The sequence below is a fragment of the Cervus elaphus genome, chromosome 1 (genome assembly GCF_910594005.1).
Source record: "Cervus elaphus chromosome 1, mCerEla1.1, whole genome shotgun sequence".
Lineage (NCBI taxonomy): Eukaryota > Metazoa > Chordata > Mammalia > Artiodactyla > Cervidae > Cervus > Cervus elaphus.
The window spans coordinates 64,631,619-64,650,798 of NC_057815.1; the positions used below are offsets into that span (position 1 = coordinate 64,631,619).

At 40.8% G+C, this 19,180-nt stretch overlaps 2 protein-coding genes across 2 annotated transcripts; one reads left to right on the top strand and one right to left on the bottom strand.

Annotated features, from left to right (window-relative positions):
* The first annotated feature begins 967 nt into the window (after positions 1 to 967).
* On the top strand, positions 968 to 1,915 carry LOC122704350 (putative olfactory receptor 52P1). Its single transcript, XM_043918959.1, has one exon. The coding sequence runs from the start codon at positions 968 to 970 to the stop codon at positions 1,913 to 1,915; it is 948 nt and encodes a 315-aa protein (XP_043774894.1).
* A 13,130-nt stretch (positions 1,916 to 15,045) lies between these two features.
* On the bottom strand, positions 15,046 to 15,999 carry LOC122705170 (olfactory receptor 51G2-like). Its single transcript, XM_043920432.1, has one exon. The coding sequence runs from the start codon at positions 15,997 to 15,999 to the stop codon at positions 15,046 to 15,048; it is 954 nt and encodes a 317-aa protein (XP_043776367.1).
* Positions 16,000 to 19,180: the final 3,181 nt, after the last annotated feature.

Consider the following 19,180-nt stretch of genomic DNA (forward strand, 5'->3'; position numbering starts at 1 on the left):
TCAGTAACTATATCAGATCACCCATTATGGCCAAATCCCCTGACATCTACCATTGACAAATTCTGCATGATTTCCCCTGTTTTCTAGCAGCATCCATACAGGACACCTAAGGCAAGCACAGGATCCCAGTATTAACATTACTCAGGCAGTGTTGTGGCTGTAACAGTGTGCAAGAGACCCAGCCCCTCAACATGTGCTTCACTTTTCCTGATCTGAACCCATTTTTTTTTTAATTTTTTAAAAAAATTTTTGGTGGGGCCACACAGCACATGGGATCTTAGTTCCCTTATCAGAGATCAAACCTGTACCTCTTACATTGGAAGCATGGAGTCTTAACCACTGGGCTGCCAGGGAAGTCCCCTCAACCCAGATTTTGAGCCTTATCTGTGAGTAATCATAGGCTCGATGGATGGAAAAATCCATTGATGATTTCCTTGCTCTCCCTTCTCTTCCCTTCAGTCCTGATCTTCCCATCATGAAAAGTAACCACATCTGATTCATTTGACCATGACATTACCCTTATATATATATTGTCACCCAGGCAGATGACTCAGAGTAAGTAGGTGGATATAGGCAGAGTATAGGCAGAAGATGATTCACAGGCAGGAAAAGAAAGAAACTATAAGAGTTTCTAGCTGCTCATCTTCACCATGAAGAGGGTTCTACACCCATTCCACTCACCCTTCACCCTCTAAGATAGACATTATCAAATCAGACATAAGAGGAAAGGGCTCCTTTGAATGAATCCTGATCATGATAACTTCACCTCTTGCCTTGCATCATTTCCCAGCACTCTATAATCTTCTCACACTGGATATTTTTCATGATATCTAACTCAAATATTTCCTGCTGCCATTTCTGTTTCAGTCATAGCATAAGGATGCATCCCAAATGCTTCATCTCTCAGCACTTCCTAGAGTTCAGATCAAGACAATAATTTCTCTACCCACCCTACCTTGACTTAGCCATGAAATTCACAAACCACAGCCAGCAGAATCCAACCTCCTTCCTGCTCATGGGAATTCCTGGCCTGGAGGCCTCCCACTTTTGGATTGCATTTCCATTCTGCTCCATGTACACCCTGGCAGTACTCGGCAACACGGCAGTGCTGTTGGTGGTGTACTCGGAGCCTGAGCTGCACCAGCCCATGTACCTGTTCCTATGCATGCTGTCCATCATCGATCTGGTGCTCTGCACCTCCACTGTGCCCAAGCTCCTTGCACTCTTTTGGGCAAATGCTGCTGAGATTGCCTTTGGAGCCTGTGCCACCCAGATGTTCTTCATCCATGGCTTCTCAGCTGTAGAATCTGGCATCTTGCTAGCAATGGCCTTTGACCGCTACTTGGCCATCTGCCGGCCCCTGCATTATGGGTCACTGCTGCCGCTAGAGGCTGTGGGCAAGTTGGGGGCTGCTGCTGTGTTTCGTGGCTTGGGACTCATGACCCCACTCACCTGCTTACTGGCAAGACTGAGCTACTGTGGCCGAGTGGTGGCCCACTCCTACTGTGAGCACATGGCTGTGGTGAAGCTGGCATGTGGGGGCACACAGCCAAACAACATCTATGGCATCACCGCTGCCACATTGGTGGTGGGTACTGACTCCATCTGCATTGCTATATCCTATGCACTCATCCTCCGGGCTGTGCTAGGCCTCGCCTCCAAGGAGGCAAGGGCTAAGACCTTTGGCACTTGTGGCTCCCACCTGGGCGTCATCCTTCTGTTCTATACACCGGGACTCTTCTCGTTCTACACTCAGCGCTTTGGCCAGCATGTGCCCCGGCACATCCACATCCTCTTGGCTGACCTCTACCTTGTCATGCCACCCATGCTCAATCCCCTCATCTATGGCATGAAGACCAAGCAGATCCGGGATGGGGCCCTCCGACTGCTGAAGCGGAGTGTTGTCCAGTCATAAAGTCTTCAACCCCACCCGGAGACCCTATCCTATTCTTCTCTTAGCCTTTGGGCAATGTCTTAAGAGATCAGTGGTTCCCAGCATGATGGAGAGACAGAAACTTACAATCAAAGGTATCCTTCCTTTGATAAGGAGGCACAGCACAGGCGGGATGGGAGAAGAACCATCAGGTGTTTCCCACTTGTGATGTGGTTGTGGTTACAATGCCCTGGGAGCCTCTGTGCAATGGGAAACATGGTTACCAAGCAGAAGACGGCCTCCCAGGGAATCCCACTCTGCTGTTCTGACATGGTTCCTGCCTTCCAGAAGACCTTGATAAAGTGAGAAAGATGTGACTAGAGGTCTGACAAGGGGAAATAACCTTCATCCATAGTCAGGTGTTCCTACTCTGATGGGGATATGTGGATACCTCCCTCAGTGAGCACTAAATCTGATGGGAGAAACACACAGAATTTAGAGGGGCAGAAAGACACAGAGGCAGAGCAGTCAGCAGTGGGCCAAAGGGACAACAACAACAGCAAATAAGAATCAAGGGCAAACCGTCCATTGAACAGAGGACTAAGTAACAATATTACTGCCAATCTAGGAAGGTTCTCTGAAAGATGAGAGCTTTTATTTTTTCACTGAACATGCTATGAGCCAAATATCTTGCTAAAATCTAGGGGTATGGCCTTGATTAGGTCAAAAGTCCCCTCACGATGACTGCTCTCTATTAGAGGAAACATACCTGTGAGGCGAGAACAGCTAATCCAAATAACACTAATATAATTATGATTATTACCCAGAGGGACTGTGGGTACTAAGTAAGGACACCTAACTTAATCAGGGGGAATGAGTTCTCTGGGCCCAACTCATCTCTGCATGGATAGGAAAGGCCCTGTCAGATATAAGATGTGGGAACAAAGTCTCAGGTTGGATAATGTCAAGTCTGAACATCCTTAGTCTTTCTTTCTGTTCCCTGGGAGTAACCCCATGGAGCTATCACTAAATCGCAAATGTTTAAGGAGATCACGCGTCTTGTTTGGAGAGGCAATCCAATGGGACCTCCTGAGCAGGTTTACAAAAATGATAGTGATGGCTGCAACTAGAAGGCCCCTTAGGGTCCAAAGTTCTCAGGGGCTCTGGGTCTGCCTCCCTGCTCAGAATCAGCAGGCAGATTGATAGTATGCCCCGGTAAAGCATATTAATAAGCTAGGAAAGAATTTACATAGGAAAGCTTCTCTAGCAGGTTCAGGGTGACCTACGTCCCCAGAACTATATCCAGAAGCAGCAACAGATTAGCTCAACACTGCAGTGCACCAAGAGGATGTGCATCAACTTACTGTAGTCTCAGAACCATCTGATGGGAACATGTGAATAACCAAAGACACTATGGAGACAGAGGTGGAAGGTTAGGAAGGCAGTAACTTATCCAAGAAGCAAGTAAATATTAGAGCCAGAAATCAAACCCAGATCTTTCTAATTCCAAATCCCTTGCTCTTTACTCTTCACCAGGTGAGTTCTTATAAATCTAGGCCCAATGACCAAGAATCTAATAAGGCTTAATCTAGGAGTGAGGGGATAATTCTTTCTCTAAATCACTGACATTTCTGAGAACATGCAACATGCCAAACACTATTCCAGAGGCTTTGAGATGTAATGGTGATTCAGGAAGATAAAATCTCTGACAACTTTATTATGAGACCTCAGCAAAATCCCCCTCTATACTCCCAGTGACTTTCATGTTACCATAATCCGTCCTTCACTCCAGGGCTCAGCACACATGAAATTGATAGTTTTAATTTGCCAATTCAGAGACCTCAAACTGACCAATAAAATCTAATCTCCAGAATATTTCATTCAAACTACGAGGGAAGTCAAGAGAATCAACTCCATCCTATTTGGGACTACACTGGTTATGGTTAGATTTATTTTTCCCAAACCATTTTTTTTTTTTGATGAGGTATAATTTACCTAAATGAAGTACACATATTAAGTGTATAGTCTGATGATTTCTGACAAATGGATAACTATCAGGATAACCATCACCTTAAATGAGATACAGAATATTTTCATAACCCCAGAAAGTTCCTTTGTGCTCCTTCCAAGCCATACGCCTGCTCTCGCATTCAGACAACTGTTTGATTTTTATTACCTTGGATTAAACTGACACAGTATGTACTCTTGGCTCAGCATTATGTGTTTGAGATTCATTTGTGTTTTTGTGAATACTTTTTTACTGTTAAGAAGCATTTCATTGTCTGAATATACCAAAGTTTAGCTATTTGTTTTTAGATATTGGGTTATATCCTATTTTTGGCTATGATGAATAAAGCTGCTATGAACATTTCTTCACCTAGGAGAGGAAATTCTAGGTTATATGGGAGGGGCAAAATAACAGTTTGGAATTAAGAGATACAAACTATGATGTACAAAATAAATAAGCAACAAGGATATATTATACAGCACAAGGAGATATAGTAATTATTTTGTAATAACTTTCAATGTGATGTACAAAATAAATAAGCAACAAGGATACAGTATACAGCACAAGGAGATATAGTGATTATTTTGTAATAACTTTCAATGGAGTATAGTCTATGAAAATACTGAATTACTACATTGTACACCTGAAGTTAATATAATATACTATATGTCAATAAAAATAAAGGTTAGTGTATGGTTAATAAAACCCGCCAAATGGTTTTCCAAAGTAATCATATCATTTTACACTCTCACTAGCCATGTGTGACAGTTCCTATTTGCTCCACATCCTAGTCAACTCTTGATACTGTCATTCTTTTTTTAAATTTTATCCATTCTAATACACATATGGTAGAAAGTTGTGGTTTTAATTTGCATTTTTCTGATGCCTAATGATGTTGAGCAACTTTTTGTGCATTTACTGTTCATGCATACACCTTCTGTGACATGTTTGTTAAAATCTTTTGTCCATTTTAATCAAATTTTTTGCTTTGTTATTGATTTGTACTAGCTATTTATGTACTCTGAATACAAGTTGTCTTACATACACGGTGAAAATATTTTTTCCAATTTTGTGTCTTGCCATTCGATTTTCTTACTGGTCTGTTTTAATGAAAAAAAATTTTAGTTGTGATAAAGTCAAAACAATCAATTTTTATTCTCTGTTTTATAGATTTAGCTTTTAATTTTATGTTTGTCTTCCAACACAAATAGTAATTGTGTATGATGTGAAGTAGAAGTCAAGATTTATTTTTTCATATATGGATATCCCGCTATTCCAGCATTATTTGTCTAAAAGGCATTTTTTGCAAATTGAATTTCCTAGGCAACTTTATCAAAAATCAGGCAGCTCTTTATATGTGAATGTATTTCTAGATTTTTTTTAATTATTTTTTTAAGGTCCTGAAAAGAGCATTCGGGTTAAGTAGAAAGATATTTAGTTGGAGCTAGTGGACTTGTTGATGGCCTTGGTGCCCTTGAATATGGTGTTCTTGGCCAGCTCCCCAGGCAGCAGTGGGCACATGGCCATCTGGATCTCCCTAGAAGTAATTATTGAACCCTTATTGTAATAGGCCAAGCGCAATGCCTCCCTGTGATACTGTCAAAGATATCAGTGACAAAAGAGTTCATGATGCTCATGGCTTTCAATGAGATACTGTTGTATGGATGACTTGTTTCAGCACTTTGTAGATGTAAATCAAATAGCCCTCTTTCAGCATCTCTAATGCTTTTTCCCTTCCTTTTTCAGAGTTTTAGTTACAGCTTTCTAGAATCCTTTCTTGAAAGATAGTTCCAGCATGGTTAGTGTTTGCTCTATAAAACTGCAACTCTAGAGTTATAGCTCTGTAGTTCCAATCCACACCAAGTAAGTAAAGACCTCCGTAATTTTTTTTATGGAATCAAATATATCAAGTGCATCAATACTATGCATGCATGCATGCTAAGTCGCTTCAGTCGTGTCCGACTCTGTGTGACCCCATGGACAGCAGCCCACCAAGCTCCTCTGTCCACAGGATTCTCCAGGCAAGAATACTGGAGTGGGTTGCCATTTCCTTCTCCATCAATACTATATTGCTTTATTAATGATAACTTTATAATGAGTCTCAAAATGAAGTAGTGTAGGTCATTCAACACTGTACTTCGGCACTGGTTCTTATTATTCTATGTCCTTTGCATTCCTATATTTTAGAATCCATGTTTTAATTTCTGTAAAGATTATTGCTATGGTTTTGATTATATGAATCTTATTTCTTTCTCTGATCTTAATGTCCTGATTAGAACCTCCAACATAATGTTCAATAGAATTAGTAAGGCAAGCATCCTTGCCTTGTCTCTAATCTCAGGAAGCATTCAATCTTTCATCATTAAGTATCATGTTAACTATAGGCTTTTTATAGTGTACCCTTTACCAATTGTTGAAAGTTTTTATCCAAATGGTACTGAGTTTAGTAAATTAACTTTTCTTTATATAATTAGGTAATCATTTTGTTTTTCCCCTTCATTCTGTTAATGGGGTATACTATATTGACTTCTCTTTAAATGTCAAACTGCCTTGCATTCCTAGAATACACAACACTTGATCATGATGTATTATCATATTTGTATATTACTAGAGCTAATATTTTGATAAGAATATAGTATCAATGTTCATAATAGATATTTATCTTATAATTTTCTTTCTTAAAATTTCCTTATCAGGTTTTTATATCAGGGTTTTGCTTGCCTCATAAACATATTAGAAAGTATTCCTTACTGCTTTATTTTTGGAAAATGTAATATTTATTTTATTTATTCCTAAAATATTTGATAGACTTCTACAGGAAATATCTGGATCTGACATTTCTTTTTTTGTTTTGTTATTTTACATTCAATTTTTCATAAATATAGGTATATTCAGATTTTCTATTTTCACAAGCTCTCCAATTTTCCCTAAATTACCAAAATAATATAATTGTCAATATAATATACTAATATATTACAAAATTGTTTATAACTTCCTCTTATTCTCTCAGTTCTGTACCTGTCACTTCTTTTATTTCTGATATAGGTTTTTGTGTGAGTTTGCCCTGTTCTATCATGCCAGTGGGGGTCAGGGGGAAGGGAGAGAAATGTATCAATTTTATTAATTTTTAGAACCAATTTGTAGATTTGTTGATTTTTCTTTATTGTTTGCTTTTTCTTTCATTGATTTTTGCTCTTTTTTATTTCCATTCTTCTGTTTACTCTGGGTTTAGTCTGCACTTCTCTTTTAGTGGCCAGGATCATTGCGCTCTCCCCTTTCTTCTTCTCCAACTGATCCCTCATCACATGTACTGCTCCATTGTCTCATCTTCTCAGGCCCACCACTTTCCTTCATCTGAGGGTCAGTTTTCTGGCCCTTTTGGTTCCTTTATCCTTTCTGACACCCACTTTTTAAGCATTCTCCCAGCAATATTAGGAATCCAAGACTTTCTCACTACACCACTTTTCTCTTTTTTGTAAATCCAATAGGCCAGGGGCTAACATCGTATCTTATTTAAATCAGTGATTGCTGCTGCTAAGTCGCTTCAGTCGTGTCTGACTCTGTGCGACCCCATAGACGACAGCCCACCAGGCTCCCCCCTCCCTGGGATTCTCCAGGCAAGAACACTGGAGTGGGTTGCCATTACCTTTTCCAATGCATGAAAGTGAAAAGTGAAAGTGAAGCCGCTCAGTCATGTTGGACTCTTAGTGACCCCATGGACTGCAGCCTACCAGGTTCCTCCGTCCATGGGATTTTCCAGACAAGAGTACTAGAGTGGGTTGCCATTGCCTTCTCCGTGAAATGAGTGATTAGATGGGCTTAAACAAGTGACTGACACTAATATATACTTTGAAGCAAGGAATGACTGTAAGATGACTGCCTCAGCCGTCTCATGTCAGAAGACACTAGATATCTTGGTGGCTGGAACCAGAAGAATGTCCTTGTGAACTGGGTTATAACAACTTCCATTGAGTTTTTCCAAGAATGAAGATAGCTTGCAAAGCCGTAAGATTGGTATACAGACCCTGAGCCACCCAGGGTACAAAGTCAGAAGAGGAAAAGACTGTAAAGAAAAAAAGAAATTGATGAAATAAAAGTGTGTATAGGGGAGACAGATGAAAGTGATGAAGAGAACATAGAGCTCACCTCTTCCCATAGATACATCAAAAATACATCTACACATGGAACAATTCTCACAGAATACCTACTGAACACCAGCCGATCTCATACAACTGAAGCTGCAGGAAGGATCATAACAAGCAGAACAAAAGAAAGAAAAAGAAATGGGGAAAGGACCTGCACCTCTGGGAGGGAGCTGTGGAAGAGAATGTCTCCTAGAAACTGCCTTCACTGGCTAGATCAGCTGGGATAAAAAGAGTGCATTAGAGATTCAGAGGAGAGTGTGGCAACTGGCTTGAGGCAGGCAGAACAGAGAGAGATCAGCATAGATGGTCGTAGGCACCTCACTGCACTCCCCAGGATGAGACATAGATCTGCTGATGCACAAAGCGGCCGGGTGCTGAAACTGGGACTTCAGTGCAGAGACCCAGGGATGTCCGCTCCTGAAGTTGTGTGTGCCTGCACAGCTGTGTTGCTTGGCGGGTTTATTCCACAGGGGTCTCTATGAGCTCAGTGCCTAGAGGACATCCAAGCAGACCACTGAGGCTCCTGAGACTGGGGTGGGTCTGGCGTGAGCAGCTGCAGGCTTTACAGGCACGCACATGCAGAGACAGGGCTGGGTCTGGGCTGATTCTGTAGCTCCAGTGCATGAATCTGTCAGGTCCCAATGCCTGACTTCAGCAGATGTGCACTGGCGGATATGCACCAGTGGCATTGTGAGCACAGCTCCTGAGGGATGTCCAGGGTAATTGATTGTGCTACCAGGTTGAGGCAGGTATGAGAGTAATGCCAACAACAGTGTACTTGTGAGCCCACAAAACAGGTAACAGGTGACGCCAAAGAGAGCACCTCCAGATGGACAACTCCTGTGAAGGGGTGCTTAGGTGCTCCTCTCCCAGCAAAAGTATTACAGTCCAGCCAGCATTACACTGCAGCTCAGAAATGGGTCTGGGGGCTTCTCCTCCAACAACGGGAGCAAACTCTGCCCCCCATAGGGCTGTTACAACCACAGAGCAAAGAGGAGGCCCCACCCAACCTCCAGAGCAGTCTCTTGTCACCACACCAATTGGAATCCCTATCAAAAGGATAATGACCAGCACACACTGAGGAAAGATATGGCAGACCACCATACTAAAAACAGCCCTCGTAACAAAAGTATCAGGCTCTAACAGGCTACACAGGGACACTCTTATATAAAAACAGCCCTTCAAGACCACAGTAGATCATTGTTTCTCCCAAATTCATAGTCAGAGAAATAAAACTAAAATGAAGAAAAGGAACCACTCCCAACTAAAAAAAATAAGTGACATTTCCTGAAAGAACAATGAAACAGATCTCTCCAAGCTACCAGATTCTGAGTTCAAAAAGGAGATAATTAAAATACTGAAGGAATTAAGAAAGACTTTTGATAGAAATGTGGATCACTGTGACAAGGAACTAGAAATTATAAAGAGGAGCCAATTAGAAGGTTCATTTTCCAAGAAAAAAGTCAAGTTAAAAGCAATAAATAACAAACTAAATAATGCAGAAGAATGAGTAAGGGATCCAAAAGACAGAATATGGAAACATCCAATAAGAAGAGCAGACAGAAAAGCAAATGAAAGCAATATATGAGCTCTATGGCACAATATAAACTTAGACAATATACTCATAATACGAATCCCAAGAGAAGAAAGAGAAAAGGAGGGTTGAAAATGTATCTGAAAAAATTATAGCTGAAAAATTCCCCAAACTAAGGAATGAAACAGATATTTAAGTACAGGAAGGACAGAGGGTCCCAAATAAAATGAACTCAAACAAACCTACACCAAGATATATTATAATTAAAGTGGCAAAAGTGAAAGATAAAGAGAAGATTCTAAAGGCAGCAAGAGAAAAAGACTTAGTTCAACTAATTTCTCTACAGAAACACTGCAGGCGACAGTGAGTGACAAAATATATTCAAGTCCTGAAAGGAAATAACCTGCAGTCTAGGGTACTCCCACCAACAAGATCATGCAATGAAGTGTAACCTCATATGGGTCAGAGTGGCTACCATCAAAACATCTATAAACAATAAATGCTGGAGAAGGTATGGAGAAAAGGGAACCCTCCTGCACTGCTGGTGGCATGTAAATTGATGCAGCGACAATAGAGAATGTTATGAGTGTTTCTTAAAAAACTACAGATGCAGTTGCCATATGATCCAACAATTCCATCCATGGGCATATACCCAGAAAGAAGTCTAATTCAAAAAGATACATGCACCATAATGATTATTGCAGCACTATTTAAAATAGCCAAGATATGAAAGCAACCTAAATGTCCATCAACATATGAATGGATAAAGATGTGGTATATACACACACACACAGAGGAATACTTTTTAGCTATTAAAAGTAATAAAATAATGCCATTTACAGCAACATGAATGGACCTAGAGATTATCATACTAATGAAGTAATTCAGATGAAGAAAAATAACATATGATATAACTTATATGTTGAATGTAAAAATGTGATACAAATGAATTTATTCATAAAATAGAAAGAGACTCAAAGACATAGTAAACAAATATGGTTACCAAAGGGAGATGGGGTGGAGGGATAAATTTGGAGGATGAAGAATGATTTTCAAACTAGATAAACAACAAGGTCCTACTATACAGCATACTATATTCAATATCTTGTAATAAATTCCACTGGAAAAGAATATGAAATAAAAGGTATGTATGTACAACCAATCCCAAAGCAGGGCAATGCCAAATAATGTTCAAACTACTGCACAATTGCACTCATTTCACATACTAGCAAAGTAATGCTCAACATCCTTCAAGCTAGGCTTCAACAGTATGTGAACTGAGAACTTCAGATATACAAGCTGGATTTAGAATAGGCAGAAGAACCAGAAATCAAATTGTCAACATCAGTTGGATCATAGATAAAGCAAGAGAATTCCAGAAAAAAACATCTGCTTCATTGACTATGCTAAAGCCTTTGACTAATGGCTCACACCACCCTTTATGGCAGAAATCAAGAAGATCTAAAGAGCTTCTTGGTGAAAGTAAAAGAGGAGACTGAAAAAGTTGGCTTAAAACTCAACATTCAGAAAACTAAGATCATGTCATCTAGTCCCATCACTTCATGGCATATAGATGGGGAAACAATGGAAACAGTGAGAGACTTTATTTTGGGGGACTCCAAAGTCACTGCAGATGGTAACTGCAGCCATGAAATTAAAAGACACTTGCTCCTTGGAAGAAAAGCTATGACCAACCTAGACAGCATATTAAAAAGCAGAGACATTACTTTGCCAACAAAGGTCCATCTAGTCAAAGCTATGGTTTTTCCAGTAGCCACATATGGATGTGAGAGTTGGATTATAAAGAAAGCTGAGCACCAAAGAATTGATGCTTTTGAACTGTGGTGTTGGAGAAGACTCTTGAGAGTCCCTTGGACTGCAAGGAGATCCAATCAGTCCATCCTAAAGGAAATCAACCTTGAATATTCATTGGAAGGACTGATGCTGAAGCTGAAATGCCAATACTTTCACCACCTGATGCAAAGAACTGATTCATTTGAAAAGACCCCAATGCTGGGAAAGATTGAAGGCAGGAGGAGAAGGGGACAACAGAGGATGAGATGGTTGGATGGCATCACCAACTCAATGGACATGAGTCTGAGTAAACTCCAGGAGATGGTGACAGTTAGGGAGGCCTGACGTGCTGCAGTCCATGGGGTCGCAGAGTCGGACACGACTGAGTGACTAAACTAAATGAATCACAACAAACTGTGGAAAATTCTTCAAGAGATGGAAATGCCAGACCACCTTACCTGCCTTTTGAGAAACCTGTATGCAGCTCAAGAAGCAACAGTTAGAACAGGACATGGAACAACAACAGACTGGCTCAAAATTGGGAAAGAAGTACGTCAAGTCTGTATATTGTCACCCTGTTTATTTAACTTATATGCAGAGTAATCATGCAAAATGCCCAACTGGATGAAGCACAAGCTGGGAATCAAGATTGCCAGAAGAAATATCAATAATCTCAGATATGCAGATAACACCATCATAATGGCAAAAAGCAAAGAAGAATTAAAGAGCCTCTTGATGAAAGTGACCACCCACAGGTGGCTCAGCTGGTAAAGAATCCACCTGCAATGCAGGACACCTGGGCTCAATCCCTGGGTTGGGAAGATCCCCTGGAGAAAGAAAGGGCTACCCACTCCAGTATTCTGGCCAGGAGAATTCCATGGACTGTATAATCCATGAGGTTGCAAAGAGTCAGACACCACTGAGCAACTTTCATTTTCATGAAAATGAAAGAGGATAGTGAAAAAGCTGACTTAAAACTCAACATACAAAAAAATAAGAAAAACTCAACATACAAAAAATGAAGATCATGGCATCTGATCCCATCACTTCACGGCAAATAGATGGGGAAACATAGGAAACAGTAACAGACAATTTTCTTGGGCTCCAAAATCACCGCAGGTAGTGACTTGCAGCCATGAAATTAAAAGACGCTTGCTCCTTGGAGAAAAGTTATGACAAACCTAGACAGCATGTGAAAGAGCAGAGACATTACTTTGCCAACAAAGGTCCATATAGTCAAACTGTGGTTTTTTCCAGTAATCATGTACAGATGTGAGAGCTGGACAATAAAAAAGACTGTGTCAAAGAATTGATGCCTTCAAACTTCGGTGCTGGAGAAGACTCTTGAGAGTCCCTTGGACAGCAAGGAGATCAAATCAGTCAATCCTAAAGGAAATCAACCCTGAATAGTCATTAGAAGGACTGATGCTAAAGCTCCAATACTTTTGTTTTTTTCCACTCAAGTAATTTCCTTTATTTTTTTTTACATTTTTTTTTCATTTATTTATATTAGCTGGAGGCTAATTACTTTACAATATTATAGTGGTTTTTGCCATACATTGATATGAATCAGCCATGGATTTACATGTGTTCCCCATCCTGAACCCCCCTCCTACCTCCCTCCCCATCCCATCCCTCTGGGTCATCCTAGTGCCCCAGCCCTGAGCACTTGTCTCATGCATCGAACCTGGACTGGCAATCTGTTTCACAATTGATAATATACATGTTTCAATGTTATTCTCTCAGATCGCCCCACCCTCGCCTTCTCCCACAGAGTCCAAAAGTCTGTTCTATACTTCTGTGACTCTTTTTCTGTCTTGCATATAGGGTTATCGTTACCATCTTTCTACATTCCATATATATGCGTTAGTATACTGTATTGGACTTTGGCCACCTAATGCGAAGAGCTGACTCATTAGAAAAGACCCTGATGCTGGGAAAGATTGAAGACAGGAGGAGAAGGGGACGACAGAGGATGAGATGGTTGGATGGCATCACCAACTCGATGAACATGAGTTTGAGCAAGCTCCGGGAGTCGGTGATAGACAGGGAAGCCTGGCATGCTGCAGTCCATGGAGTCACAAAGAGTCAAACATGACTGAGTGATTGAACAGCAAATAACTGAATCACTCTGCTGTACATCAGAAATTAACATAACATTGTAAATCAACTATACCTCAATTTAATAAAAAAATAAAGGCAAATGGCTAAAGTGGTCGTTGCCACAAACCTACCCAGCCTCTTATGATACAAGTGTTCAATCAGACTGATAGGTTTCACATATAAAAATATCAAGTGAAGACACCAATAAAATTAAGGGCTCTGTGAAACTATCACCACAATCTAAGAATATGCATATCCATCACCTCCAAAACTTTCCTCTTGCCTTTTTTATTATCATTTTTATTTGCCAAGAACACAAGATCTACCTTCTTAGAAAATTTTTAAAATACAATATTGTTAACTATAGGCACCATACTGTACAGATCAGATCTCTTATCTCCAAACTCAAGTTGTATACACTAAATATGCACAACTTTTTATATGTCAATCATACCTCAATAATTAAGTGGGTTTTTTAAAAATAAATCAATAAAAGAAAGGAAGGAAGGAAGAAAATACCCTCAGGAAGGAAGGAAAAAAATAATTAAGATTTGAAAGATAGGCACTGTTAATGCTACAGGAATTCCTTTCATTGTCTCATGTCTGGAAATGGCTCACCTATCATGCAGTTACCAAGAGTGACAACAGAATAAATGTGGAAATTAATACTTACATCCCTACAAATCATATCCAATGGGGCTAGCAGTTTTAGCAATATAGAGATTTTGCAAATCCTGGATGGAAATGTTTTCTTAAAAATTAAAACCATGGAATCTAGCACCAAATCTGGACTCTTCTCTCATGTGGGCTCTAACGCAAGCTCAGAAAGTGGATCTAACCATTATTTCAAATAATTAATCATAAAATCTAAACAGACAGTGAGCAGCCTTCTAGGGCTTAACAGTGCCAAACTTTCTCTCTAGCTCAAAGCAGAGACATACATGAATAGAACCAAGAGAAAACTACTACTCCCTAAGGTGTAAATAGGTATAGATGGACTTAGCATGTACAGTTTATCCTATGCATTTCCTACCAACCACTCCCCTTCTCTGTTTCTTGGTATATGAGTTGGTTAATATTAAATGTGGGAGATCAGTATTCGGATGAATATAGTTTAGGCTTCCCTGGTGGCTCAGATGGTAAAGAATATACTTATACATAATATCCTTATTATAAACAATACAATAGGAATATAGCTTTTCCAAAGGTTTGAAGTGAATTGGGGGGGAGGGTGGAATCTGGTGGGGAAATGAATAGAAGTGTCTATACAAACAGATATGAATACACATCCTCTCAGTGGGTGGGGTTAAGTCCCCCAGGCCAGGAGATGTTACGTTATACATGAGTCTGAAATACTTCCAACTCTGATCAGAGCAACAAGAGGATTATCAAGATGATACTTCTATATGCTTTCCAATGATCTCAGTCCCCCAAAACTATAATTATAGAAGCTGATGGTGCCCCCAAAAAGGCTCAGTGGTAAGATCTGAACCATCCAGAAACTTCAAAAATTAACTACAGCACTAATCCTCCCCCAAGATCCAGGTTGACCCACAGGGGTTGCATACCACGAGATCCTTCTGCTGCTCTAAGAGACATTAACGCTTTTCTGCTGGAAGCGCTTTAAGAGGCCCTGACGGATCTGCTTAGACTTGACGCAGTAGACAATGGGGTTCATGAAGGGTGGCACCAAGAAGTGCAGGTTGGCCATGAGCACTGCCAGAGCAGGGTAGCTGTGCTTCTCTACTCGGTGCAAAACTGACAGCCCCAGTTTGGGCAAGTAAAAGATGAGAACAATGCAGAGGTGTGAGACACAGGTGTTGAGTGCCTTTAATCGTTCCCCAGGGGAGGCGATGCTCAGCACGGTCTGTAGGATCAGGGCGTAGGAGAGCATGATGAGGGAGGAGTCAAAGCCCAAAGAGAGGAGGATGGAGACCAGGCCGACCAGGCTGTTGACCTGAGTGTCTGAGCAGGCCAGCCCCACAAGGTCACAGTGCAGACAGTAGCAGTGAGAGAGTACGCTGACCTGGGGAAAGAGCAGACGCCGCAGGAGGATGGGTCCTGGGAGATTGAGCAGGACGGCCCTCACCAGGATGGCAGCCCCCACTTTGGCCATGGCTGAGTGGGTAAGAATGGAGGCATAGTGCAGAGGGTCCCGGATGGCAACAAAGCGATCAAAGGCCATGGCCAGCAGCACCCCAGATTCCACATAGGTGAAGGCGTGGATGAAGAACATCTGCGCCGCACAGAGATCAAAGGGCAGCTCACGAACACCCAGCCAGAAGAGCCGCACCATGGTGGGGAAGGTGGAGGCACAGAGGCCCAGATCAGAGGCTGCCAGCATGGACAGGAAGCTGTACATGGGTTCATGTAAGGCTGGATCTGTGTTGATCAGGAAGAGGATGATACTGTTCCCCAGGATGGAAACCACACAGATGAGATTGATGGGAATGGAAACCCAATGGTGAGAAGCTTCCAGACCTGGGAAGCCAGTGAGGAGGAAGGTAGAATGACCAGAAGTGCTGGTGTTGCAGGAGAACATAGTGATTCCACGAGGCAGTGGTCCACCCTACAAGGAAGAAGCACTCATTCCTGTGATTATCACTTATAAAGTCCCTACCAAGAACTAAGGGCTAGAAAAGAAGAGTTGCCCCATCACTGTTTCTCAGGCCACGAGAGAAACCTCATTCTTCTGAGGAGCTCCATTCCCCTCTGTTTCCTGGATCATTTAATCTTCTCCCTGAATAAAGTCATACTGAATAAATTTTGTGAGCTAATCTCTGCATATTGCTTTAGCCATGGATATCTACCATATTTTTGGCCTAAACATCCTCCTTTTTCACTTAAGCTATACTCAAAAGCTATCTGAAGTGTATTCTCAGACTAAATAATATAGAAAGGAGAATAATTTTGTATTTGAATTTAGTATGCTGTTAGAAACAAGCAGTTTAGATTCCATTTCTATTTCTTAGAGGCAGGTCTTCCATAGTGTGACCTATCTTAACAGATACAAATACACCAAAAGGGACATATTCAAACCCATGAAATATTTTCAAAACCATCCTCTGAGAAAGCTGTTTGTTTTTTCCTCTAATTCTTGTTCTAGAACCAACATTTTCTGTGTTTCTCTTCTGGAAAAGACTTTGAGGTCCAAAGGTTCTTTCCAGTGTGCTCAGTGGTGACAAATGTCTCCTCCATGAAGATGGGTTAACCTAGAAAGGAGTATTCAAGTGTTCTTTAAGGCTAAATCTGGTAAACAAGATGGCAAATGAGATGGATTCACCTTTGTTAAACTCCTTCCCCAATCCCACTTCCACCTCATGGGCTACTTAAACTTGCACATTTTATTCCGACCCTTGGAGACAGTCCTGTGGCCATGGGCTTAATTAGAAGGAATCTTCCCTTAACTATCTTTTTTTTAATCCCCTCTTACCATAAAAGCTGTTATGACAGGACCAAGTGCTTTGTTCTCCAGAGCTGGAGGCTGAAGGGTGAACCTGACAGGTCTTGAGGGGCACCATCTACAGAGCCAGGCAGAGAAAGTTGATGACATTAAGCAAGGAGCCCGGAGTGTGGTGTGTAAGCACATCTTTTCCCATTACTTCACGTAACACTTTTGGGCTACAAAGCTTCCCATTTCTTTCCTTTGCAACAAGACTGTATCTCCATTTATCTAGTAAGATTTTCGCATTGGTATGCCTATGAATCGAATGTCCTGCAGAACCAGAAACTATAATTCCTCTTTCCACCCAGAACTCACCTTCCAAAACCTATTGGGCCTTCCTCCCTCTCCTGTTATCCTAGAAATCTCCAGGGAGAAAAAAAAAAAAAAAAACCTCAGTATCTCTTTTTACTTTATAATACACTCCCCAAACCAATTATCTTTGAACTATCTCCCCCTTTCAGATCCCAAAAAAAATAATCTAGCCAAAATCATCATCATTTCCCCAGATATTATTATAGCCTCCTAACTATTCCACTTTCTTCAGTATTTCTGTATTCTGATCCACCTTCCAAATTTTCATTCAAATCATGATCAGAATACTGAAGAAAACGAAAGGAAAGCATGGACATTTAAATGAGCATATGCTTGGGGAGGAAACACAGTGATCAGATCTGTTTCAGGAAGAGATCTCCTATCATCACCTTATTTAATGATCCTCACTGGTCCCTGATACTGCAAGATCAGGTCTAAGCAAGATCTTTATACTGGGTCCAGAAGAGGAAGAGGAAGGATGCTGTTCTTCTGACGTCTTTAGCCTACTCAGTCACCTCTCCCCTAAGCATAAACACTATTCATAAGGTATCTTTCTACTCAGCAAATTGACCATATTTGATAATACTTAAAATGTCTTTATATATATACATATAACTGATTCATTTTGCTGCACAGTAGAAGCTAATACAAAATTGTAAAGCAACTATATTCCAACAAAAATTAATTTTAAAAAAATCTCATTTTAATTGAAATATAAAATACACATAGAAAAGTCGATATCTCCTAAATGTGAAACTTGATGAACTTCCTCCAAGTGAACACAGTCACGTAACAAGAACCCAGATCAAGAAACAGAATTTTGTCAGCCACCCAGGAACCCCTTGTGACTCCTTCCAGTCACTCCATCCTCTCAGTGATAACCACTATCCCAGCTTCTAATACCACAGATTAATTTAACCTGTAAGAATCATGCAGCATATACTCTTTTCTATCTGCCTCTCTTCATTCAAGGAGTGAACAGATGGTTTGATTTGTTTTACTCACTGTGTTACTAAACTGACTTTCCATTATGTGTCAAGTGCTGCACTAAGAAACAGCATATAGCAATGAAAGCTCACGTAAGACAGGAGTCCCCTAAAGCAGTGGTCCCCAACCTTTGTGGCAACAGGGACCAGTTTCATGGGAGACCATTTTTCTATGGACCAGTGAGGAAGGCATGATTCAAGCACATTACATGTATTGTGCACTTTATTTCTCTTATTACATCAGTTCCACCTCAGATCATCAGGCAATAGATCCTGTAGGCTGGGCCCCTGCCCTAAAAGAATGTGCTTATTTGTTCCAATATGGGCCTGTGAGCTTCCTTCCACCCATCAGTTTCTGATGGTGATTACAACAGTAAGAGGGATTGCTATAATTTATTGACTATGTGTCAGACACTGAGTGAGCATGTTCCTACCATCTTCTCAGGTTGAATAACTTGCTTTAAGCCAAAGTGAGTGATCCTGATCTCAGCTCAGCCCTGATACTCAAGCAGAAAGCTTATGAAATATTTCCCAATCTGTCAGGCATGACATGCATTATCTGATAGGACAGAGCCCAAGTAGAAAGACTCTTCTCCATATACAACCTAGCCTATACACAAAATAGCAGCTTGAGGCCCACCTGTGTGCAACGTTTTCGTGGACTATCATTCCATATGGCATCATATAGTTTTGCATAAAGCTTCTGTCCACAGCATAGTCAAATGACAACCACGTGTCCACAATCCAATTTGAAAAAGAGAACAGCCTTCTCAAATATTTGCACCTTCTCAAGCAACTTGGACATCCCCCTTCTCTTTGGTCCCTAGAGATCCCTGTATCACTGTGCTGGAGTTACATCCACCTTGCCTTATCCTAATTTTTCCCCTTTTTGCCAGGTCCCTCGCTTTCTGACACTTCTTCAGAGTCCTAAGTTTATTTATTTATTTTTTTCACTAAATAATAGTAAGGGTCAGAAAATT